This window comes from Ranitomeya imitator, chromosome 1, assembly GCF_032444005.1.
Source record: "Ranitomeya imitator isolate aRanImi1 chromosome 1, aRanImi1.pri, whole genome shotgun sequence".
In the NCBI taxonomy this organism is placed as follows: domain Eukaryota; kingdom Metazoa; phylum Chordata; class Amphibia; order Anura; family Dendrobatidae; genus Ranitomeya; species Ranitomeya imitator.
In genome coordinates this window covers 1,191,976,527-1,192,003,130 of record NC_091282.1, presented here as the reverse complement: position 1 = coordinate 1,192,003,130, position 26,604 = coordinate 1,191,976,527, and the positions used below count along the sequence as shown (strand labels likewise).

The window sequence follows — 26,604 nt, the reverse complement described above, 5'->3', positions numbered from 1 at the left end:
GCATGAACGTCAGATGATGGCACCCACAGCATCTCTTCAGGACTATAACCCTTCCAATGTATCAAGTATTGAAGAGACCGGCATGCAAAGTGAGAATAGATATGTTCACTATCTGGAATTCCAGATTCCTGTCAACAATGACTGGTGTAGGTGGTGTTGGAGATGGCTCAGAGGAATCAATGTATGTTTTGAGAAGTGATCAGTGAAACACATTATGAATCTTAAAAGTGGGTGGCAAGGCAAGGGGAAACACTACTGGATTAATGATGGCAACTGTCTTTGAGCCGATATACCTGGGTCACAGTTTCCAAGAAGAAACCTTCAACTTAATGTTCTTCAAGGACAAAAACACCAAATCCCCAACCCACAGGTCCGGACCCACCAAGCGTCTCAGATCAGCCATACTCTTATATTTGGACCCATCTTCTTCAAATTATTAAGGACATCTTGCCACACTGATGTAATAAATGAAGAAAACCATTCCTCCTCAGGTACTCCTGAAAAACAATTCCTATTGAAGGAGCAGAATTGAGAATGAAAACCATATGCCCCATAGAAAGGGATGTTGCCAGTAGATTCATAACAATGGTTATTTAGTAATCGGTAATAAAATCTACAGATAATAGATACCATGAGTCCATTGTCTACAGGTTGAAGAGCACCGGATGGATGAGTATGTGGAGTCTTAGGATACGAGGAAGTATTGCAGAAAGCTACATACTACGGAACATCCTGGTGCACCTCACACCACCAAAAATGATGAGCAAGAAAATCTGTGGTGGCTTTACTCCTAGGATGTCCTGGCAAAGACTAAATCGTGATGTTAATTCAAAATTTTAAGACAAACCATTTACCTGAAGGACAGGCAGCAGGGGCAGTCTCCTGACCCTCTACGACCTCCTTCTCCAGATTAGAACATATAGTAGCAATAAATACCAACCACTTTCTGTTACATAGGAACCGGCTCACAATTACCTCCTCTCTCTGGAAAACAATGAGATAAAGCTTCCAACTACAGATCCCAAATCCAAAAAATGATGTCACACCTCAGAGGCCCATTTTATTGCCAAGAGTCCTCTATCACCAATGTCATAGTTTTTGTCGGTGCATGACAGTTTCTTGGAAAAGTATGCACAAGGATTCCATTTAGTTGGAGATGAACCATGCATCAATACAGCGCAAACCCCCACCTCTGACAAGTCAACCTCTACAAAGAGTGGCTGAGTGACATCAGGCTGTATAAGAATTGGTGCAAATGCAAAACATCAGTTTAAAGTTGCAAATGCCTCATTGGATGGACAGGGCCATTTAAAAAAGTCTGCAGAAGGATCGATAAAATGTGACATCCCCCCAACCCAACTGCATGGGTTGCTCGGTAGACTCATACCTAGCTTCCATTGACTATCAACCCCCCCAAAAATTGAGGCTTGTCTTTGTCTCTGCCATTGACGACAGTCCACACAGATAGCTAGAGACATGGCCACCTCCAGGGAAACCGAGGTCTCATACATAGCAAAGGCATACTTTACTTTACTCTCAGAAAGCATCTGACAGAACTGACTATGGAGATCGGAGTCATTCCACCTAGTATCCGTAGACCACCTACGGAAATCGGAGCAATACTCCTCCCCTCTGCTGGCCAGTCTCCCTGCTGAAGCTGACATAGTTTAGGCTTAGCCAGAAAGACTCAGTCAGGGTCTTCTTAGAAAAGACCAAGTGCATTGAAAAATTCCTCAACCATCTGAACCACCTGGGAGCCAGATGGGAGAGAAAATGCCCAGGCTTGAGGGTCACCCTGGAAAAGAGAAATTACAATCCTCACCCGTTGCTACTCGGTACCTGAGGAGTGAAGCTGCAAACTAAAATAAAGTTTGCATGCCTCCATGAAAGCCACAAACTTATCCCAACCCCCAGACAACTTATCCGGCAGAGCAATGTCAGACTCCACCAGGGGTTGCCTGGGAGCTACAGTCCCTAAGCCTGGAGTTAATGGGGACTGCAAAACCACGGAGTGCAATAGAATAACTCCTTTAGTTGTTTTCATATCCAACAGTTTTGATAGTTCTGGCAGCACAGTTTTAGTCAGGACGGTGAATTTTATTTTTGCTGCAGTTTAAGGAATATTTTTTCTTTCTTTGTGATTTTCAAGGATAAATGTACCATAGTTTGACAATGCAACTGCAGTGAGGCACCAGTAGAGGGAATATGTTTGGTGCATTGAATAATTTAGACATTTTAGGCTTCATCAAACCTCTCTGTTTCAGATCATACTATAAAGAAAGTTGTCCACATATTAGGCTCCATTCACGTTACAATTTTGCTTGACTTGACTTCAGGGCTTGACGTGGTAGACTACATCTGAGTGTCCAGCTCCAGTAGATGTACATGCCTGAAAATGATGCATGTCAGAGCGCACATTGTCTCTGCCAGCACCATTATAGTCTATGGACCCATCTGTGTAAACGCCCTAATTCCGGTTTGTGTGGGGGGCTTTGGACGCAAGCTCTAACGGGGCCAACGAACGTGTGTCCGAATGCAATGTGAAAGCTGTAGCATGAGAGGCCTCAGGACAGTGAGCTTCGGATAATTTAGGTGTTATCTAAATGCATATTTTAAAATAATATTTTGTATTTTTTTCTCAGCATTTCCAATGTTATAATGGGACATAGGGTGGCGTGCTTTGTAGTGTTTGGTTATAATTAGAGGGTAGAGCTTATATGCTTCTTATTTTTTATTCAGTTTTATCATGATCTCACCTACTCTGCCCACGGGTGTAGTCTCCGAAATCTCCTTGGAAACTGTGTTCCTTCTAAATATATGTTAAAAAAAGATGTTGTGCTCTCCTAAACAGGCGGCAAACTGTTCTATAAGTGTTAGAGGTAAAACATGCGAAGTGCTCTTGACTTGTATGCCTTTAAACAGGTGCGGGAAAGTAACGGCACAGAAAACGCAGACTCAGTGGGACAATAAAACAAGTTGTCATTTAATAACTATGTACAGGTTTAGCAAAACAATATGCAAAATTAAGAAAATGGCCGTTCATATAACAACAATGCAGCATAATTCCTACAATCTCTCTTGGCCTATTGATTACCCTCTGTTCCTAATTCTTGTCCTGGTAACCTGACCACTGCCCTATAAAATTATAAACCTGGTGCTTCCGTATTACGAAGTGCGACACCGTTAGGCTAGACTAGATATCTCTAACTTTCTCTATACAGATAGCCCCTGCCTGTCAAGCTAACGCACCTTGCGTGACTCAATTATATTTCTATAGAAAAAACAAAGGCAGAATCACAATGATTGAATACCCTGCAGTGAAAAAATTAACAGCATATACGATACATGTTTTTTGATAAAAACAAAATGCTAAATCTTTCCCACCACTTCACGGTGACCCTAACTGGGACAGTCCATATATTATTTTCATGCATTATGCTGTTTATTTATTGACTGCAGGGTATTCAATCATTATGTTTCAGTCTTTGTTTTTTTCTATTCAGTGGCCAGTGTGAATGTGCGCTTACAGGCTGAATGTACAGCAGTTTATACCCCAGTTCATACCTTTGGGTTTTCTTCAATTTTACTTCTATAGAGCTGCTCACTAAGAACATATACTGTATACAATTACACCCATAACGTCAGTATTCACAAATGGCACATAATAAAATCTAATCCAGTATTTAGTATGGATATACACTACATGATAATATCAAGGATACCTCGGAGTGTCAACCGTCACTGACCGAGCTGAATCCGTAGAGGCCTTCTCTTGGCAGCTTTAACTTCTAATGGAGGTCACCCCTCCAGGCCCTAATAGGAGTCAAACCACACACTCCTGCTAGGCCGCAAGTCTAACACTGCAGGCCATCGATAATCCCTTCTGCCATAGACCTGTTCCCGTTGTCTTCAGTTTTTAAGAGACAACCCATGTCCTTATCCGCTAACTCGATCGTGGTTTTGTTCCTTTCACCGATCGAGGTTCCATCCTTTAATCCAGGCCTCCACTCATGCGATCGTTGTTTCGTCCCTTTAACTAGACCTCTCTCACACAATTGAAGTTCCATCCCTCTAACCAGTCCTCCACTATTAGGCTGCCATCACACTAGCAGTGTTTGGTCGGTATTTTACTTGAGTATTTGTAAGCCAAAACCAGTAGTGGGTGATAAATGCAGAAGTGGTGCATATGTTTCTATTATACTTTTCCTCTAGTTGTTCTACTCCTGGTTTTGGCTTACAAATACTGATGTAAAATACTGACCAAATACTGCTAGTGTGATGTAGCCTTATAATTCCTTATTCTCTGGAAAGACCTTGTACCCCTCAGTTCATCCACTTCTGATACTGGCTATACATTTCTGACATTGATCTTTTAGAGTTTGGCTGGAAGCCAGTGCAGGCCTAGTTCCACCGGTGACTTCTGACGATGACTGAGCTTCTGTCCTGGCCCCGGTGGATTTTATTTTTTTCTGTTGCGTCAGAGCAGTTCACATGCCTCCTGTGTATCTGTGTGATTTTTTCCTCCTGCTCAAACAGTCCTCCTCCTTTTGGTACCTCCTTTTGGTATAGGTTGGAAACTTGGGCTGAAAGGTGGCAGATGAGGTTTAACAATGATAAATGTAAGGTTATACACATGGGAAGAAGGAATCAATGTCACCATTACACACTGAACGGGAAACCACTGGGTAAATCTGACAGGGAGAAGGACTTGGGGATCCTAGTTAATGATAAACTTACCTGGAGCAGCCAGTGCCAGGCAGCAGCTGCCAAGGCAAACAGAATCATGGGGTGCATTAAAAGAGGTCTGGATACACATGATGAGAGCATTATACTGCCTCTGTACAAATCCCTAATTAGACCGCACATGGAGTACTGTGTCCAGTTTTGGGCACCGGTGCTCAGGAAGGATATAATGGAACTAGAGAGAGTACAAAGGAGGGCAACAAAATTAATAAAGGGGATGGGAGAACTACAATACCCAGATAGATTAGCGAAATTAGGATTATTTAGTCTAGAAAAAAGACGACTGAGGGGCGATCTAATAACCATGTATAAGTATATAAGGGGACAATACAAATATCTCGCTGAGGATTTGTTTATACCAAGGAAGGTGACGGGCACAAGGGGGCATTCTTTGCGTCTGAAGGAGAGAAGGTTTTTCCACCAACATAGAAGAGGATTCTTTACTGTTAGGGCAGTGAGAATCTGGAATTGCTTGCCTGAGGAGGTGGTGATGGCGAACTCAGTCAAGGGGTTCAAGAGAGGCCTGGATGTCTTCCTGGAGCAGAACAATATTGTATCATACAATTATTAGGTTCTGTAGAAGGACGTAAATCTGGGGATTTATTATGATGGAATATAGGCTGAACTGGATGGACAAATGTCTTTTTTTGGCCTTACTAACTATGTTACTATATTACTATGTTACCTGTGTCCTTTTTAGTTCCTACCTCTATTACCCCTGAACACTAGATGTCGGCATCCTCTCATAAAGGCTTCACACCACGTTTGTGTCGTATGAGTCACTCCACTTCCTTACATGCTCATCATTTCTGGCAGACCTCTGCCATATTATGATGAGCATACATTGAGTCACAACACTGCCCTGTGCCTATTTGATTACGAGTGGGGCAACGGTTGTAATACACAACCACATGCCGGCTATAATGACAGATGTCAGATATGGTCAACATTTTTTAAAGAATAAGTCAACTTTTTTTAAATAATATTTTTGTCCAACACAAAAATTTATGAAACTTTCCAAATCACTTAAGGGAATTTGACTACATTAATGTAAAAAATTGCATGTAAGAGGCTTCCAAATTCCTGACTTTCCCCAGTATATTTCCTTGCTTTCAGCTACATTGATATCAGAACGTACTCATTAGGAGTACAGCTGATGTATGCTTTCAGGAAGAGTAGCCTGCAGCTGTTTATCGATAGAGTTAGGGAGACACAAGTGCTGATTTGATCAGTCACTGCCATCATCTGTATAAATACAACTGAAGGCAGGAACATAGACTGGAAAATAGCAGCTCTCGGAAACCACTTAAAGAGAATCTGTCACCTCATTTTGGCCCTATAAACTGTGGCACCGCCATTAGAGGCTTATCTACAGCATTCTGTAATGCTGTAGATAAGCCCCCAATGTAACCTGAAAGATAAGAAATACAAGTTAAGGCCCCTTCACATTAAGCGACGCTGCAGCGATACCGACAACGATCCGGATCGCTGCAGCGTCGCTGTTTGGTCGCTGTAGAGCTGTCACACAGACCGCTCTCCAGCGACCAACGATGCCGGTAACCAGGGTAAACATCGGGTAACTAAGCGCAGGGCCGCGCTTAGTAACCCGATGTTTACCCTGGTTACCATCCTAAAAGTAAAAAAAACAAACAGTACATACTTACCTAACGCTGTCTGTCCTCCAGCGCTGTCCTCTGCACTCCTCCTGTACTGGCTGTGAGCACAGCGGCTGGAAAGCAGAGCGGTGACGTCACCGCTCTGCTTTCCGGCTGACCGACGCTCACAGCCAGTGCAGGAGGAGTGCAGAGAAGCAGAGCGCCGGGGACAGACAGCGGTAGGTAAGTATGTAGTGTTTGTTTTTTTTTATGTTGACGCTGGTAACCAGGGTAAACATCGGGTTACTAAGCGCGGCCCTGTGCTTAGTTACCCGATGTTTACCCTGGTTACCAGTGAAGACATCGCTGGATCGGTGTCACACACGCCGATCCAGCGATGTCCACGGGAGATCCAGCGATGAAATAAAGTTCTGGACTTTCTTCAGCGACCAACGATCTCCCAGCAGGGGCCTGATCGTTGGTCGCTGTCACACATAACGATTTTATTAACGATATCGTTGCTACGTCACAAAAAGCAACGATATCGTTAACAATATCGTTATGTGTGAAGGTACCTTTAGATTATACTCACCCAGGGGCTGTCTGGTGCGGTCCGGGTCCGATGGGCGTCGCGCAGGAGACACACGTCCGAATATAATCCCCGACGTCACGAGCCATATGCGGCCACCAGTATGTCCTCGCCAGAAGCTCAAATATCCTCTTCGTCCCAAAATGTCCACCCAAGAGAGAACCGCCAGTCGCAAATTAGATGGTACAAAAGTCTTGCCCGGGGAACAGACTCTAGCAAAACCGAAGCCACGGTTCTCAGGCTCTCAGATGGGACAGTAAGCCGAGGCTCCTCCTCCTCCTCTGATGACACTACGGAGCGGGAGAGAGAGTCGGCACGAATGTTCTTCTCCCTGGAGAGAAAATGGAGGGTGAAATGGAACTGGGAGATGAACAGGGACCATCTGGCCTGGTGACAATTTAGCCGCTGGGCTGTCTGTAAGTACACCAAATTTTTGTGGTCTGTAAAAACTTGGAAGGGAAAGCGAGCCCCTCCAGGAGGTGTCTCCACTCTGAAAAAGCCAACTTCATGGCTAGCAACTCCCTGTCCCCGATGGAATAATTCCTCTCTGCTGATGAGAAGGTCTTGGAAAAGAAGAATCAAGGACACTTCTGACCTTGAGCATCCTTTTGGAAGAGGACTGCTCCAGCACCAACTGACGAGGCATCCACCTCCATTATATCTTCATCGGCGCAATGTAGAATGGCAGCACTAGCGAAGTGTGACTTAATAGCGAGAAAGGCCTTGGAGACCTCCTCCGACCACAATTGGGGTTTGCTCCCTTCTTGGTGAGGGAAACAAAGGGAGCTACCAAAGTTGAGAAGTGGGAAATGAACTGGCGATAGTAATTAATGAACCCTATAAAGCGCTGCACCACTTTAGGAGAATGGGGTTCAGAGCCTGTAGCTTGGCAGGATCCATAACCAATCCTTGGCAGAGATGATATAGCCCAGGAAAGGCAAGGACTCCTGCTCAAACACACACTTCTCCAACTTGGCATAGAGGGAGTTTGCCCGTAAGAGGTCAAAGACTTTGCAAACATCTCTCCGGTGGGAGTCAATATCTGGAGAGTAGATGAGAATATCATCCAGATAGACTATGACCGAGGTGGTGAGAATATCTTGGAAGATGTTGTTCACAAAGTTTTGGAAAACGGCTGGGGCATTACAGAGCCCGAAGGGCATCACCAGATATTCATAGTGCCCATCCCTGGTTTTAAAAGCCGTCTTCCATTCGTCCCCCTCACGGATGTGGATAAGGTTGTAAGCACCCCACAGATCTAATTTAGTAAATACCCTTGCTCCCCGTAGCCTATCAAAGAGCTCAGATATCAGGGGTAGTGGGTACTAATTCTTAACGGTGATGGCGTTAAGACCCCTGTAGTCTATGCATGGACGTAGTTCTCCACTCTTCTTCTGCACGAAGAAGAACCCAGCCCCAGCAGCTGACACTGACTTCCTAATGAATCCTCTTGCCAGATTCTCTCAGATGTACTGGGACATTGCCTCAGTCTCCGGAAGAGATAACGGATAGGCTCATCCCTGGGGAGGCTCTGCACTAGGCAAGAGGTCAATAGGACAGATATAAGCATGGTGAGACGGAAGGGTCTCTGCAGCCCTTTTGGAGAACACGTCCGCATAGGGCCAATAGTGCTTGGGGAGAGAGGAAAGATCTGCGGGTACATCAGTTGTAGCAACCTGAACCCACTCCCTCTGACATCTACCCTCACAGGATTTACTCCATCCCAGAATTCTCCCTGAGGACCACTCTATATGAGGAGAGTGGTAGAGTAGCCATGGTATCCCCAACAGGGCCTCATCAATTCCCTCGGGATTGACTAGTAGGGAAATAATCTCCTGATGAGATGGAGACATGGAAAGAGTGAATGGAATGGTTTGGTGTGTAATCTGTGAGGGTAGTGTTGACCAATTTACCACTCGAACGGTCACAGGCCTGGCGAGCAAAAGCAAAAGCAGATGACCTAAAATTGCCCTCCTCCCTGGAGTCCATGCAATGCTCTACCATAAGAGTGGAAGGGCATGTGCTAATTGTCCCCTTGAAGGACAATTTGGAGGATAACATCGCTGTGTCTAGTGTACCTCCGACGACGACCACTAGACGCTGACGTATTCCCGACCACTGAGAAAATCTGGAGGCAAGGTGTCCTCACTGCCGGCAAACATGGCAGACCTTAAGTGCAAGTGTGGTCCGGGACTTAGACCCCGCTCGTGACACCTCCATGGCCTCATGTGACTCGGACGCCTTGACCGGAGATTCCAGAGGTTTGGCGAATGTGGGAGCCAGCCAAAACCTCTGTTAAAACAAAGGTCGATGCGAGTTGATACTACTATGAGCTCCTCCAGTGTGGCGGGAATCTCCATAGTGGCCAAAGCGTCCTTCACATGGTCAGCCAGCCCCTCCAAAATACCGGGATGAGGTCTTTATCCGGCCACTCCAGCTCGGCTGCTAAAGTCCAAAAGTGGACGGCAAAATGGCTGACTATGGACGAACCCTGAGTCAATGCCAGCAGTTGGAGCGCCATATCATGGGTGACTCGGGGTCCTAAAAAGACTTTTTTCAGAGTGCTCAAAAACTGAGGAGCACTCTGCACCACATAATCGTTGCGCTCCCACAGTGGCGTAACCCACTCCAATGCCCTGTCCGACAGAAGAGAAATAATTAATCCCACCTTTGCTCGCTCTGTGGGAAAACGTGCAGCCAAGAGCTCGAGGTGTATACCGCACTGTCTCATGAAACCCCTACATGATTTACTGTCACCAGAGTATTTCTCTGGCAGCAGGAGGTGGGATAAGGACAGAACAGAGGTGGCATTGGTTAAAGTTGCTGCAGCCACACTATCAGCCTGAACAGCTATTGCGGTAACATCCACAGCTGAGGTTGCACGCTGGAGAGCCACCAACCTGCCCTCCAGCCGCTGGATGTACCCCTGCAATTGCTGTTCGTCCACCATTACTTAGCCAGACCCTGGCGCTAGTATACTGTTAGGGCTAGCAGAACGCACCGAGTAAAGATGGGTAGCTACAAGGTGCGTTTGCAGCCCGGGGTCCACCGTGCAGAGATATCTGCTGCAAAGCAACGGCGGATAACCTCTCAGCTCACACGTGGGTTAAGCTTCACCCCGTGTGAACTGAAAGCGATCTCTGTTGACTCACAGAGTAATGCTGTACACAAAACTATTACCCTAACTAAGGGTTGTGCTATCTGGAACTCTTCTGTGCTAACCGCACACATGAAGGAACCAGATGCTAAGCCAAGGCTAATTGCCTCCACTGACGCTGGCTGCCTGCCTGAGTGTACAGTCCCAAAGCTACAGCCTCACACCAAATATGTATAGAGTGGTATAGTATCCACTGGCATAAGCCAAACACATTTGATACTAGCGCATGGCCAGTGCGTGAAAAGCAGGACTTAGTCCCAGAAAAGCCTTCTCGCCGCTGGTCAGTGCTGGCTACAAAGGCAGAGCCTGGAAAGGCAGCAGTAACCATTCGCACAGTATCAGGCTGAGACAGATGCTGGGACCGATGTATCCGCTGAGCAGGTTCCACTGCAGCTGGAGTAGAATGGAAGACCGCAGCAGACATGGTTTGAGATTCCCCCAGTTCAGCTGCGGGAACTCAACACCTATGCACACTGGTGGTCTCCAAAAGGAGAAGCATTACTCCCCCAGATCAGCAAGAAATCACTTTGACACAATTGGTGCCCACATCTAGATGGCACAGGGTCCATTGAAGGACCTCAGGGCTTTCAGACCACATTGCATTTTATTCGGACACTTTCATCTATATGTATTAGATGAATATCTCAATAGTTTTGTATTTTTTTTATTAAATACAAGCTGTCCTTGCGGGTTAAATGTTAGGCATGACCTCGTCCTGCAGTACTTGTGAATTGGTACATACCTTATATTGTTGTATGACCATGTTATTTGCATATTTGTAGGTTTTTTTTATTTTTTTGCACTTTTTTTTGCACTTAACACATTTGCAGGTAGGATTACACAGAAACAGGTGTATCCATTAAGCAATATGCTAATCTGATCTTGGCGTGAAACCTACCATACCTGTTCCTGTTTCATGTGGGCAGCACGGTGGCGCAGTGGTTAGCACAGCAGCCTTGCAGCGCTGGGGTCCTGGGTTCTAATCCCACCCAGGACAACATCTGCAAAGAGTTTGTATGTTCTCTCCGTGTTTGCGTGGGTTTCCTCCGGGCACTCCGGTTTCCTCCCACATTCCAAAGACATACTGATAGGGAATCTAGATTGTGAGCCCCATCTGGGACAGTGATGATAATGTGTGCAAAATGTAAAGCGCTGCGGAATATGTTAGCGCTATATAAAAATAAAGATTATTATTATTATTATGTTCTTTTTAAAGCCATGTTCGCACAGGCATCCATAACCATAAGTGAGGCTCCAAGGAGCTTTAACGCATAGGTCTCAGTCACATTGTTACTGCCATGCACGTTTAGTTCGGTTTTTCTATAATAAATTTGGATTTTATTGTACACACCTGCTGCCTCGCTGGATTTTCGTTCCCCTCTTTTGCCTCAGGCTTGTCCGTGTGAAGCTGCAACTTGGCTGACTCTCCTTTCCCATTTCCCTCTCTCTATGATAATGTCATGATGACTTACAATGAGGATGTTGGCTTCCCAGGATCTGCCCATTGGTTGTTTTTGTTTAACTGTAAAATATGGGAATTAAAAGTAAAAGTAATTTCTCTCGTCTGGTCAAATATGATGAAATCTGTAATGGGAGTTTTGGACATAGATATTTAATGAAAAGGGGTACAGCTTTGGTAGGATGGCGGTGCTACTCTTGGTGCTAGATTGATGGTTGAAGAGAAGTTTTGCTACCGGTGAAAGAAAAGCTTCGGTGATGTTCATAAACTGAATGGTGAAGCTTCGGGTAGGTATCGGTGTCGGCTCAGACTCTTCACCAAGTCCATAGCATAACTAGTAATTGCGTGTAATGACTTGTAAACTGAATGACTTTCTATTGATAATTGTTAATGATTTATCGATATAAAAAAAATAATTCTGCGAAATTGGGGCCAATAAAAGCTGATGTGTTTAATGATTAACGTGCAGTTCTGTTTTGGTCCCACTCGCAAGTTCCTTTAAAACATTTGTGAAGTCATGCGAGGACACATTACACAATGAAAGAAGAAAACGGAGTCAGCCAGCTGGTAGGTGGACCGTCCACTCATGGGGATTTCTAGCTATGACTTTTTAAGGATTGAAAGGTTACTACTGTAAATTAATTGGATTCAGTATAATGAATTTATGCTGCAAGAGTTAAAATGGATTGTCGAATTTTTCTTTAGGAACTAAGATTTACAGTTTTGATCAGTGGCACGGTTTCACTGCTGGTCTGAACTGTGTGTCTTCCTTGTTGCAAGCAGAGGCAGCTTTGTCTCTACAGCATCATAAAATCTCAGGGGCACTGAAACTTACCAACTTCAGACTAGCGGTTGGACGCTGTATAGCAAACAGCTTGTAAGCCCTGACTCTGTACCCAGGAAACCGGACACCCCTGATAGACTGCAGAGGTGGCCGGTAACCTAGTAATTGAGCAGTAAACTATAAACTCAAAAATCCAGTCGTTCTTGAGAAGGGAGTTAAATTGCTGTCTAATTTCAACAGTTTAAAGCACCACTCCAGCGTTTTTTTTAATTGCAGTGCTGGAGTGGTGCTACTAAGATAAAATTCCCTGCCCTAGAATCATACACACATGGTCAAAACTGTTGGTACCCCCCATTTAATGACAGAAAAGCCCACAATGGTCACAGAAATAACTTGAATCTGACAAAAGTAATAATAAATAAAAGATCTAGGAAAATGAACAGATGAAAGTCAGACATTGCTTTTCAACCATGCTTCCACAGAATTAAGAAAAAAATGAAAACTCATGAAATAGACCTGGACAGAAATGATGGTACCCTTAACTTAATATTTTGTTGTACAACCTTTTGAGGCAATCACTGCAATCAAACGATTCCTGTAACTGTCAATGAGACTTCTGCAGCTCTCGACAGGTATTTTGGCCCACACCGCAAGAGCAAACTGCTCCAGTTGTCTTGTGTTTGAAGGTTGCCTTTTCCAGACGGCATGTTTCAGCTCTTTCCAAAGATGCTTAATAGAATTTAGGTCAGGGCTCATAGAGGGCCGCTTCAGAATAGTCCAATGTTTTCTTCTTAGTCATTCTTGGGTGTTTTTAGCTTTGGGTTTTGGGTCATTATCTTGTTGCAAGACCTATGACCTGCGACTGAGACCAAGCTTTCTGACACTGGGCAGCACATTTCTCTCTAGAATCCCTTGATAGTCTTGAGATTTCATTGTACCCTGCAGAGATTCTAGACACCCTGTTCCAGATGCAGCAAAGCAGCCCCAGAACCTAGCAGAGCTTCCTCCATGTTTCACAGTAGGGACAGTGTTCTTTTCTTGATATGCTTCATTTTTCTGTGAGTGAATATAGAGCTGATGTGTTTTGCCAAAAAGTTCCATTTTTGTCTCATGGGTCCATAGGACATTATTCTATAATCTTTGTGGCTTGTCAACATGTAGTTTGGCAGATTCCAGTCTGTTTTTTTAATGTTTTTTTTTTAACAATGGTGTCCTCCTTGGTCATCTCCCATGAAGTCCACTTTGGCTCATACGACGGATGGTGCAATCTGACACTGGTGTTCCTTGAGCTTGAAGTTCACCTTTAATCTGTTTAGAAGTTTTTCTGGGCTCTTTTGTTACTATTCGTATTATCCGTCTCTTTTATTTGTCATCAATTTTCCTTCTGCGGCCACGTCTAGGGACGTTGGCTACAGTCCCATGGATCTTACATTTCTGAATTATATGTGCAACTGTAGTCACAGGAACATCAGGCTGCTTGGAGATGGTCTTATAACTTTTACCTTTAACATGTTTGACTATAATATTCTTTCTAATCTCCTGAGACAACTCTTTCCTTCGCTTCCTCTGGTCCATGTTGATTGTGATACACACCGTGTCACCAAACAGCACAGTGAGTATCTGTAGCCCTATATACCGGCCACTCACTGGTTCCAAGATTGTAGACACCTGTGATACCAGTTAGTGGACACACCATGATTTAACATGTTCCTTTTGTCACATTATTTTCAGGGGTACCATCATTTCTGTCCAGGCCTATTCCATGAGTTTTATTTTATTTTTTTATTCTGTGGAAGCATGGGTGAAAAGCAATGTCTGACTTTCATTTGTTCATTTTCAAAGATCATTTATTTATTATTATTACTTTTGTCAGATTCAAGTTATTTCTGTGACCATTGTGGGTTTTTCTGTCATTAAATGAGAAGTACCAACAATTTTGACCACATGTGTACTTGCTAGCTGTAATTTTCATCTGTTCCTGCAGCACTCCGGTCAGTCTCCAGCAGTTTGTAATCTGCCGGATCGCTCCAGTGAAGTCACCACTCCATGTAAGTCTACGAGAGTCAAAATAAGACCTGAACGAGGGTCTCATAGACTTACACTGAGAGATGGTGACCTTTACCTCTCAATTCCGGTCAGTCAGAACTTGCTTCCATAAGATGGCGGTGCGGAACCTGAACTGCACAAGGAAGAGCTGAAGATGGACACTGTTGAGTTAAAGACGAGGGTCAAGGGACTTCGTGTTGAGGCACCATTCCAGCACTAAAATAGAAAAAACGCTGGAGTGGGGCTTCAAGAATCAGAGACAGCGAGGGAGCGAGCCGGGTGAGTGTTTTCAGAACAGCGGGGGGGCGCACAGGGGGTGGGAGGGCGGGGGGCACGTAGATCTTTATTTTAGGCACAATTGTTCATATCTTCTCTGCAGCAGATGCTGCTGCAGGGAAGATATGAATGGAGCTTCAGCACCAGATGCTGGTACGTGTGGTACCCAGCACGGTGCGTGTGGTACCCAGTGGGCCGCACGTGTGCCACACTGATGTGCCACAGAAATGTAGGGGCACACGGACACGGATAATTCCGGTACCGATTTTTTTCCAGTACCGGAATTATCTGGACGTGTGAGACTGCCCTTAAAATGTGAGATGCCGCTGTCAATGAACCCCACCCATTGGCGCGCTGTGTGCAGAAGCCCAACTTGCTTGCTATTGCTGATCTGTTATGAATGCCCATCCTTTGCCGGCGTTCAGAGAAGATCAAGTTTTCTGCTGGACATAACAGGGGTGAAGTGGTCAGAACATCGCAGCTTCAAGTCTCCTATGGGAACTATTAATGCAGATAAAAAGTTAAAAAAATATATTTTTAAAAATATTAAAAATCTATAAAACTTCAATCACCCCTCTTATGCCCCATTCAAGATAAAACAATAAAAAGCAAAAAAAATGAACATATTTGGTTTAGTCGCATTCAGAATTATCCAATCTATCAAAATATAACCTAATGATGAGAGCATTATACTGCCTCTGTACAAATCCCTAGTTAGACCGCACATGGAGTACTGTGTCCAGTTTTGGGCACCGGTGCTCAGGAAGGATATAATGGAACTAGAGAGAGTACAAAGGAGGGCAACAAAATTAATAAAGGGGATGGGAGAACTGCAATACCCAGATAGATTAGCGAAATTAGGATTATTTAGTCTAGAAAAAAGACGACTGAGGGGCGATCTAATAACCATGTATAAGTATATAAGGGGACAATACAAATATCTCGCTGAGGATCTGTTTATACCAAGGAAGGTGACGGGCACAAGGGGGCATTCTTTGCGTCTAGAGGAGAGAAGGTTTTTCCACCAACATAGAAGAGGATTCTTTACTGTTAGGGCAGTGAGAATCTGGAATTGCTTGCCTGAGGAGGTGGTGATGGCGAACTCAGTCGAGGGGTTCAAGAGAGGCCTGGATGTCTTCCTGGTGCAGAACAATATTGTATCATACAATTATTAGGTTCTGTAGAAGGACGTAGATCTGGGGATTTATTATGATGGAATATAGGCTGAACTGGATGGACAAATGTCTTTTTTTGGCCTTACTAACTATGTTACTATGTTACTATCTGGCGTTGAATATAAATTTAATTACATGAATGATGTTCCTCCTTGGATAACCTGTATAGTCTGCAAATCCAGTAAATAAAAATAAAAATCTTGCAATTTTCACACTGGCCACTGAGGCTTTTTTAAATTCTCTGTTGGTTCAAGAAATCCCCATGCACATTAGGAGAAACAGACTGACTCAGACCCTATGTTTTGCATTGAAGCATCTAAGGAGCGTGAGCAAAAGTACTTGTGAAGGAAGGGAAGCAGGGTCAGTTGTGAAATCACCTCACCTGAATGGTGAAACGTGTTATCAGTTGTTTTACCTGTCATTGCACCATGCCTCTGATGATAATGAGCCTGCTGAAAGCTCTTTTGGATAAAGACATTAAGTGCGAGCCAAAAATATCCCCAGTGGCCAGTGTGAAAATAGCAAGATTACTAAACTTTCTTTTTTTTTTTAAATAAGAATCATGATATGAAAAGCATTAAGCTACTTACTGGTAGCGGCATTTTTCGGAGGCCCATGACAGCACTACGAGAGAGGGGATCCGCCCTTCAGGAACAGGAAACCTACAGATACAAAAGGGCGGTACCTCTCCCTATGCATCAGTTGTATTTCAGAGCCTGAGAGGACTACCGCGGTTAGTAGCACACAAATATACATTATATACAGTTTATGTACAAAAATAATCCATCATATTGAACTATATACCACACGTGAGATCTATCTATTTCATTATATATACTATAGGAAGTGCAACCCCCACGTGAATAGGGAGGGAACTAAGGGTGCTGTCATGGGCCTCCGAAAAATGCCGCTACCAGTAAGTAGCTTAATGCTTTATTCGGATTCCCATGACAGCACTACGAGAGAATTACAGAGATGTAAACTACCTTAGGGAGGGACTATAGCCTGCAGCACCCTTAACCCGAACGTGAGATCAGAAGAGAACCCCAAGTCCAACCTATAGTGCTTGAAAAAGGTGGAAGGGGATGACCATGTAGCTGCCTTACATATCTGGTCGATCGACACTCCAGATCTTTCAGCCCAGGATGTAGCCATGGCGCGGGTGGAATGTGCCCTCAGATTCTGCGGAGCTGGACCTCCACCTGCAGTATAAGCCAGAGAGATAGCCTCCCTAATCCACTTCGCTAGCGTGTACTTTGAAACTCTAAGACCTTTCCTGGGACCTTGGAAGGATAGAAACAATGCATCCTCTCTCTTCCAAGCATTAGTGACTGATATATATTCTAATAGACATCTCCTAACATCTAATGTATGGAGTAACTCCTCTTTGGAATTAGAAGGATTAGGGAGAAATGACGGTAACACTATCTCCTGAGATCTGTGAAATTCTGAGGCCACTTTTGGTAAATAAGCTGGATCTGGTCTGAGGACTACTCTGTCCTGTAGAAATTCTGTATAAGGGGACAGCCTAGAAAGAGCCTGTATGTCTCCTACCCTACGAGCAGATGTAATTGCCACCAAAAATGCTGTTTTGAGGGATAGTAATTTAAGTGAGGCTGAATGTAAAGGCTCAAACGGTTCTTTAGTCAAGGCTGAGAGGACTAGGTTGAGATCCCAAGGCATTGACCTATTCCTGTGTATAGGTCTGGATCTACTAGCTGCTTTGATGAACCTTGATACCCAATAATTACCAGCAATGTTACAAGAAAATAGGGCCCCTAGGGCTGAGACTTGTACTTTTAGTGTACTTGTGGATAGATTTAGCTCTAGCCCCCTCTGCAGGAATTCTAGAATCTGGTTGATTGGTATACCCTCTTCAATATTAAAATTTGAAGAAGCCGGAAACTTCCTCCAAGTTCTAGAGTAGATCTTAGTTGTTATGAGTTTCCTACTCTTCATAAGGGTATCAATGAGGTTTGGAGAAAAATCCTCTGTTTTTTAACAGTGACCTCTCAAAGACCATGCCGTCAAATGGAGACCCTTCACTTGTGGATGGTTGATCGGACCTTGATGGAGTTAGTCCGGAATGTCCGGCAGTACCCAGGGGTCTTCCACAGACATGGTCCTGAGCCAGGAGAACCAAGCCCTTCGGGGCCAGAACGGAGCGATCAGTATGATTCTCGCTTGATCCTCCCTTATCTTTCTGACCACCAGAGGTATCAGGCTTAGCGGGGGGAACGCATAAGCCAACCGGAAATCCCATCTGATCAGGAAGGCATCCACTGCCAGCGGATATTCCCTGGGATTCAAGGAACAGAATTTTCTTGTTTTTCTGTTGTCCTTGTTGGCAAATAAGTCCACCTCTGGATGACCCCACCTGCGGACAATCTGGTTGAAGATTTTTGTGTTCAGAGACCATTCTCCTTGTCTTAAGGTGTTTCGACTTAGAAAGTCTGCTCTTATATTTTCCTTCCCTTTTATATGTACTGCGGATAAAGATAGAAAATGGTTTTCCGCTATCTGGAGCAGGCGGTCCGCTATTTCCATCAAGGACTCGGAGCGAGTTCCACCTTGGTGATTCACGTAGGCCACTGCCACCTGATTGTCGGAGAGGATTTTGACATGGTGACCCTGTAGATACACGAGGAGTTTCTTAATTGAGAATTCAATTGCCATCAACTCCTTCTGATTGGAAGAGGCTGACGTTTGGGGGTCCCATAGACCCTGAACTACAACGTCACCCATATGTGCCCCCCACCCCGTGGGGCTGGCGTCCGTTGTGATTACCCGAGTCACCTGTATCACCCAGGGAACTCCTGCTGACAGATTGTCTTCCTCTAGCCACCATCTAAGAGATGCAAGAACCACTGGACTCAATGTCATCTGACCCTGCAAGGAACCTTGTAAGGCTCTATCATAATGCAGTACGTCAAACTGTAAAGGCCTGGAGTGGAACTGAGCCCAACGGACGGCGGGAATACAGGAAGTTAGGAAACCTAACAAAGACATAGCCTGTCTAGGGGTCATGGATGGTTTATTAATTGCTTTTAACACCTGTTGTTGGATATGAAGTAATTTATCAGGTGGAAGACAGCATTGTTGGGACTCGGAATTTAACAGCAGCCCTAGGAATCTCTGGGTTTTTAGGGGTTGTAATCGGGATTTATCATAATTTATGATCCAGCCCAGATTCTCTAGCCTAGATATAGCTGTTTTAACCTGAGCAAGGCAATGGTCTACTGAGTTCCCAACTATTAGGAAATCATCCAGATAAGGGACAATGAGGATATCGGATTCACGTAAGTGCGCCATGACCTCCGCAACTATTTTAGTAAATACACGGGGAGATGCTGAGAGGCCGAAGGGAAGGGCTCTAAATTGAAAATGGCGAACAATACCTCCCATAGACACCGCCACACGTAGAAACCTCTGGAAGTTTCCGTGGATAGGAACATGATAGTATGCATCCTTTAAGTCCACAACTACCATGAAGCAGTGTTTAAACAACATCTTTATTGCAGAGCTGATTGACTCCATTTTAAAGGTAGTATTAACCAGGTATTCATTAAGGGATTTAAGGTTAATAATAGTCCTGAATGATTTGTCTGGTTTTTGAATCAGAAAAAGAGGAGAGTAGAATCCTCTTCCTCTCTCTGACTCCGGAACCTCAATCAGTACATTTTTAAGGCATAAAGTCATGACCTCTGACTCTAAGGCCGTCTGCTCAATAGTGGAGGAACGTAAGGGGGTTAGCATAAACTTATCCCGAGGCCAGTGAATAAATTCCAACTTTAGACCTTCCGATATAATACCTCGGACCCAGACACTATTTGTGATGTTAGTCCATGCGGAAGAGAAGGCTGACAATCTCCCTCCCACAGGGATCGCTAGTCATTGGTCTGGTTTCTTACGTTCTTTTGAGGAACGGCGAAACATGTAACCCGTACCTCTCCTGCGTCTATCCTCCCATCTAAAATTCTCTCTAGAGGGTGAGGATGCGCGCTTTCTTCCACGACCAAATCTCCTCCTGATGAATGGACGCCGGTAAGAAGCTGATGACAAATTAGGGAATTTCTTCTTATCATCCCCAGCCTTTTCGAGCAGCTCATCCAAGGTTGGCCCAAAGAGATATTCCCCTTTACATGGGATAGCGCATAACTTGGATCTTGACTGAATATCCCCCGACCAACCCTTCAACCATAAGGCTCTACGAGCCGCGTTGGAGAGTCCTGCTGCTCTGGCCGCCATTCTGACCGAGTCCACCGACGCGTCTGACAGGAAAGCCGCAGCATCCTGAATCACTGGAAGCGCACTTAGAATAGAACTTCTGGAAGCGCCTTCTTTAAGCTGGGATTCCAATTGTTCCAGCCAGACCATTAGGGATCTGGCTGTACAAGTCGCAGCCACTGCTGGCCTCAAGGATCCGGCTGCCATCTCCCACGTACCTTTAAGGAAGATCTCCGCCTTCCTGTCAAGAGGGTCTTTAAGGGACCCCATGTCCTCAAAAGGTAATGCTGCTTTCTTAGATGCCTTTGCCACTGCAGCATCTAATTTAGGGGCCTTGTCCCAGGTGTCCACAGCCGCATCCTCAAAGGGATACCTGCGTTTTAAAGCTGGTGGCAAGGAACCTTTCTTCTCCGGTTTTTTCCATTCCCGGAGGATCAGGTCTTGAATTTTATCATTCACCGGGAAGGATCTGCGTTTCTTGTGTTCCAAGCCGCTGAACATTAGCTCCTGACGGGAAAGCTGAGTCTTAGGCTCTTCCAGGCCCATCGTATTTCTGACTGACTTAACTAGTTTATCCACCCGGTCCAGAGGCAGACAGAATCGGCCAGATTCCTCTTCTGATGACGAGGAAGAGAGAATTGAGCCATAAGAACCTTCGTCCTTATCTTCCTCCGAAGAATCTGAGATCACCGAAGCTCTCTGTTTTGAACTTCCCGCCTGGGACAGAGACCGCAGGGATTCCTTAACTTCCATACGGATCATCTCCTTTAGACTAGCCGTAGAAGCAGATTCTTCCGCTACCTAGGGGAGGACAATAAGGGAGATCCATCTATCTAGCCTGATGTCACTCAACCCCTTCCACTCCTGTAGACCTCACCATCTGTTGTATACAGGAGGCGCACAATTTTTTAGGATAAGAATCTGGTAAAGGGACTTCACACAGGGCACACTCCTTATGTTTAGACTTTGCACTTCTCTTCCCCTAGAATGACAAAGTATAAGGGGCCCGCGTCACTGAGTGAACATTCACGTAGATCACTTACCAGTGTACGCCAAAGAAAAAGGTACCGGAACACGAGGGGGCTCCTTGCCAGTCGAAGCTCTAGATCCTTGCCTGGACGAGCTTTTACGGCTGGACTGGTCACTTCTGATCTTCTTCCCCACGGCTTCCTGCCGCACTTTATCCAGAAGCTGAGGCTGCTGCTCACCATCATCTGCCATGATGAAGCTGTGGCCAAAAGCAGGGTTCTATCGCCAACACCTGCTTATATCCCCCTGTATTCCGGTCAGCAGGCCCTCTGGTGTGCTCCCCATTGGCCCCTGATGATCAGGCTGCAGCTGGGAGGTCAGTGGTGGTAATACAGGAAAACCGGCGTCCGGACCATGGGCGCCGCCATTTTGGAATGACCGCGCATGCGCAGTCAACCTGTGAACCGGAAGCACCTGCCGGCTCCACCCCCGGCGCCCCAGCGTTCCGGAAACGCTCAGTGAGCGATGCAGGACGCCGGGAATGCCCAGCAGTGCTCCGGATGGCGCTCCACTTCCGACGCCGCAACCACACCACCGCACCCCACCGCCGTCGCCTGACCCAGGGGGGGGAAACAACTCTTACCAACGCCGGCTTCTGGAGACAAGGAATCCTCCGGACCCTGCTCCCTGCTGCCAACGCCACTGACGTGCAGTCCAGCCTGGACCACCGTGGCGTCTCCAGGACTCTCCGCACCGGTCGAGGTAGGAGACCCCTCCGCTACCAGATTCGACCGGCTGGCCTGGGCTCCTTACGAGATGAAATCTGTAGGATCCTGTCCCTCCAGGAACAGGAAACCAACTGATGCATAGGGAGAGGTATCGCCCTTTTGTATCTGTAGGTTTCCTGTTCCTGAAGGGCGGATCCCCTCTCTCGTAGTGCTGTCATGGGAATCCGAATAAAAAAGAATTACTAAACTTTGTAAAAAATGCACAAAGCACAAAACTCTGATTTGAACAACCTTTCATTATTTGACGACACATTCCCTTTAAGTCATGGAACATTTGGAATGTGGGCAAAAAAAACTATTATGGATTTCACTGTGGTAACTTTTTTACATTTTATTTATATATATGTGTGCTCTTATCGGCCAATTAATATCCATAATCTTCTCATCTCTAAGGAGACCAACTGAAACCCTTGCTATATGCTCAGCATTAAAAAAGCAAATGACCTTGGAAAAGACAATGACCTTGCTTTGATCCCTACTACATCCTTTTTCATTTCCTTGGCATTTTGTATGGTCAGGCATAAAGCAGCGCCAGTTAGTTCCATATACCGTAATTTTCCGTTTCATACATTCCACTGTTCTTTATCAGAATCACTCTCAGTCCTATCTGCAGTTCCCCCATAATAACCTTCCTAAGGTTAGAATTTACGTTTTACTGCAGATTACGCCATTTACTGTATTCATTGGTGCTATGGTAACAAATAAATGTGGATTAACTGTATCCTTGTCGAGTTTCTTAGCTGTAACCCACAATACTGATTTTGGCTACTACATACAATGATGGGTGATTTTCATAGTAAATATTTTATTTGTGAACTCACGTTCTCACTTTCTTGACATTCAATATATATAACTCGATGTGGCCCAAACCATATTTCAGATTAATCAGATCTATAAAAAGATATGGATACAATTTTTTACACCCTTTTTTTTTTTTTACCTAAATGCATGTATATTGGGCAAGACATATTTTTTCTTATTGGGTTTCATTACAGGGAGCCTGTCAGCAGGATTGTGCACAGTAACCCACAGACAGTGTCAGGTCGGCGCCGTTATACTGATTACAATGATACCTGGGTAATGAAATCCGATGAAAGTGATTTAAATGATATCTTGGTTGACGAAATCCGTCTTGTGGTTGTTGTCTAATCTTTATTTTCAGTTTTCAGTTAGTGATGTGCTCTGGGGCGGCCTGTGGGAGTCTTCATGTGTTGCTCTGATTGGGTATTCATCGGTATGGTTGCTGACAGATCACAGATCCGTCAGTGAGCTGCCAACTGTTTTACATAATGAATATTATATATATTGTTTAAAAAAAATCGCCTGCAGCAGGCGACGGCGGTAGCGGCGGCGCTGCAGCATGAAAAAATTACCTCCTCAAAGATGGCGCTGCCGGCGCCTATGCAGTAGCATCTATCGGATTGCTGATGGCTGTTACTGCACAGGCGCCGGCAGCGCCATCTTGGAGGAGGCTTTTTTTAAAATTAATATACTTATATCATTAAAGGGAACCTGTCACTCCCAAAATCGAAGTTGAGCTATGCCCGCCATCATCAGGGGCTTATCTACAGCATTCTGTAATGCTGTAGATAAGCCCCCGATGTATCCTGAAAGATGAGAAAAAAGTTTAGATTATACTCACCTGGGTGGGGAGTCCGATCCGATGGGTGTCGCCGTCCGGTCCGGGGCCTCCCATCTTCCTACGATGACGTCCTCTTCTTGTCTTCACACTGCGGCTGCGGCGCAGGCGTAGTTTGTCTGCCCTGTTGAGGGCAGAGCAAAGTACTGCAGTGCGCAGGTGCCGGAAAGGTCAGAGATGCCCAGCACCTGCGCACTGCAGTACTTTGCTCTGCCCTCAACAGGGCAAAGTACGCCTGCACCGGAGCTGCGGCGTGAAGACAAGAAGAGGACATCATTGTAAGAAGATGGGAGGCCCCATCCGGACTGCGACACCAATCGGATCGGACCGCCCGCCCAGGTGAGTATAATCTCCTCTTTTCTCATTTTTCAGGATACATCGGGGGCTTATCTACAGCATTACAGAATGCTGTAGATAAGCCCCTGATGAAGGTGGTCATAGCTCACCTTCGATTTTGGGGGTGACAGGTTCCCTTTAAATAAAACAATTAAATACACATTACATATGCGATCATGCTTCAGCGCCAGCGACTGCCTGCTGAAGGTGATTTTTTTTACAATATATATAATATTCATTATGTAAAATAGGGGCAGATCAGTGAGGCCTCAGTTACCTGTCAGAAGCCATGCACAGGAATATGTAAGCAGAGCACCACATAAAGACCCCCCATAGTCCCACCCACAGGCCCGCACCAGAGCACAAGAATCTCATTAACTGACAACTGAAATAAAGATTAAACAAGAACCACAAGACAGATTTCATCACCCATGTATTATTGTAATCAGTATAATGGCACCGACCTGACACTGTCTGTTATTCACTGTCTGTTATTCAGCACAATCTTGCTGACAGGTTCCCTTTAATAACTTTGCACCATTTGACTTTTATCACCCGTTTTTAAGCAATAATTAACCTGCCCAGGAGCTGTGGTATGATCAGACCATGTTCCTGCACGGTCAGACACAGCCATTACACAGTACACAGCAGGGGCACATTTACAAGATTATCTCAGCACAGGAACATTTTAGACACATACAATTGTGGAAATTATTATTATTCAAAGATGTTTTGAATAAAACGTTGACTAAAATTGACTTTGATCATGAGAAAACCCCTTTAGCTGGAACTAAGGACCTCTGAAAACAATCCCATAGTATTATCCATCCTCCATCAAACCTGTATTCAATGATCAAGAATTGTGCCCCAATACCATTATCCATATTGTTTATGTATATTTTACCTTGATAACAAAATACTTACCGTAACTTGTACTTACTTCAATAGGGAAAAGAAAATGAAAATATGGAACCACCCATTAATGTGAAAGTAGAAAACTCTAAAAAGGTAACCGATCCCAGCGATAATTTAGGCAGTAAAACTACAGATGACATTTACTTGTCAGTTCTAATTGCTTCATCTTTTTTTTAGAAATTGCTTTTAAAAATGTTAAAAAAGATGAATTTTCTGTTTAGTCAGAGGAGCAAACTGTTTTTCAAAATACTCCAAACGTCTCTTAAAATACCAAATTCTCAAACATTTATAATGGTTGCTAAATAAGATGTATTTTATTTCATGATACTTTAAAGAGACCTTTCATTGGATTTTTTTTTTAATTTAAACTGATTATCGCTGCTTTGCTGATTCTAGAACACTTTTTTTTCTGCCCTTCTCCATTCCATAGTTATTCCCCTTGGAACTGAAGATGTAAATTTTCCCTTCAACTAACCTCGCATATATGACAGAACTTCTGTGAGGGCGTTTGCTTTTTCTCCTCTGATACTGTCCAATCAAAACACAGCCACACTCACAAAGACCAGTGACACCCGCCTTGTTGGTTGAAAGGAAAATTAACATCTTTATTTCCAGGGGGTATAACGTTGGAATGGAGGGGCACATAACATCTTTATTTCCAGGGGGTATAACTTTGGAATGGAGGGGCACATAACATCTTTATTTCCAGGGGGTATATCTTTGGAATGGAGGGGCATATAACATCTTTATTTCCAGGGGGTATATCTTTGGAATAGAGGGGCACATAACATCTTTATTTCCAGGGGGTATATCTTTGGAATGGAGGGGCACATAACATCTTTATTTCCAGGGGGTATATCTTTGGAATGGAGGGGCATATAACATCTTTATTTCCAGGGGGTATATCTTTGGAATAGAGGGGCACATAACATCTTTATTTCCAGGGGGTATAACTTTGGAATAGAGGGGCACATAACATCTTTATTTCCAGGGGGTATATCTTTGGAATGGAGGGGCACATAACATCTTTATTTCCAGGGGGTATATCTTTGGAATGGAGGGGCATATAACATCTTTATTTCCAGGGGGTATATCTTTGGAATAGAGGGGCACATAACATCTTTATTTCCAGGGGGTATAACTTTGGAATAGAGGGGCACATAACATCTTTATTTCCAGGGGGTATATCTTTGGAATGGAGGGGCATATAACATCTTTATTTCCAGGGGGTATATCTTTGGAATGGAGGGGCACATAACATCTTTATTTCCAGGGGGTATATCTTTGGAATAGAGGGGCACATAACATCTTTATTTCCAGGGGGTATATCTTTGGAATAGAGGGGCACATAACATCTTTATTTCCAGGGGGTATATCTTTGGAATGGAGGGGCATATAACATCTTTATTTCCAGGGGGTATATCTTTGGAATGGAGGGGCATATAACATCTTTATTTCCAGGGGGTATATCTTTGGAATAGAGGGGCACATAACATCTTTATTTCCAGGGGGTATATCTTTGGAATGGAGGGGCATATAACATCTTTATTTCCAGGGGGTATATCTTTGGAATGGAGGGGCATATAACATCTTTATTTCCAGGGGGTATATCTTTGGAATGGAGGGGCACATAACATCTTTATTTCCAGGGGGTATATCTTTGGAATGGAGGGGCATATAACATCTTTATTTCCAGGGGGTATATCTTTGGAATAGAGGGGCACATAACATCTTTATTTCCAGGGGGTATATCTTTGGAATGGAGGGGCATATAACATCTTTATTTCCAGGGGGTATATCTTTGGAATGGAGGGGCATATAACATCTTTATTTCCAGGGGGTATATCTTTGGAATAGAGGGGCACATAACATCTTTATTTCCAGGGGGTATAACTTTGGAATAGAG

The 26,604-nt window shown here is 44.5% G+C and overlaps 1 protein-coding gene across 7 annotated transcripts in view; it reads left to right on the top strand.

Moving 5' to 3' along the window:
- Positions 1-26,604, top strand: part of SLC2A9 (solute carrier family 2 member 9) — a 574,319-nt gene that overhangs the window by 137,830 nt on the left and 409,885 nt on the right. For 5 of the 7 annotated variants that reach the window (XM_069744845.1, XM_069744847.1, XM_069744848.1 and 2 more), the window contains exon 2: positions 24,732-24,791. The exons of 1 other annotated variant lie outside the window; for it this stretch is intronic. In XM_069744845.1, coding sequence (XP_069600946.1) covers positions 24,732-24,791 — 60 coding nt within the window. Of the gene's footprint in view, positions 1-12,043; positions 12,111-24,731; positions 24,792-26,604 lie in introns of those variants that run through there. One more of the 7 variants, XM_069744846.1, reaches the window with a different exon arrangement.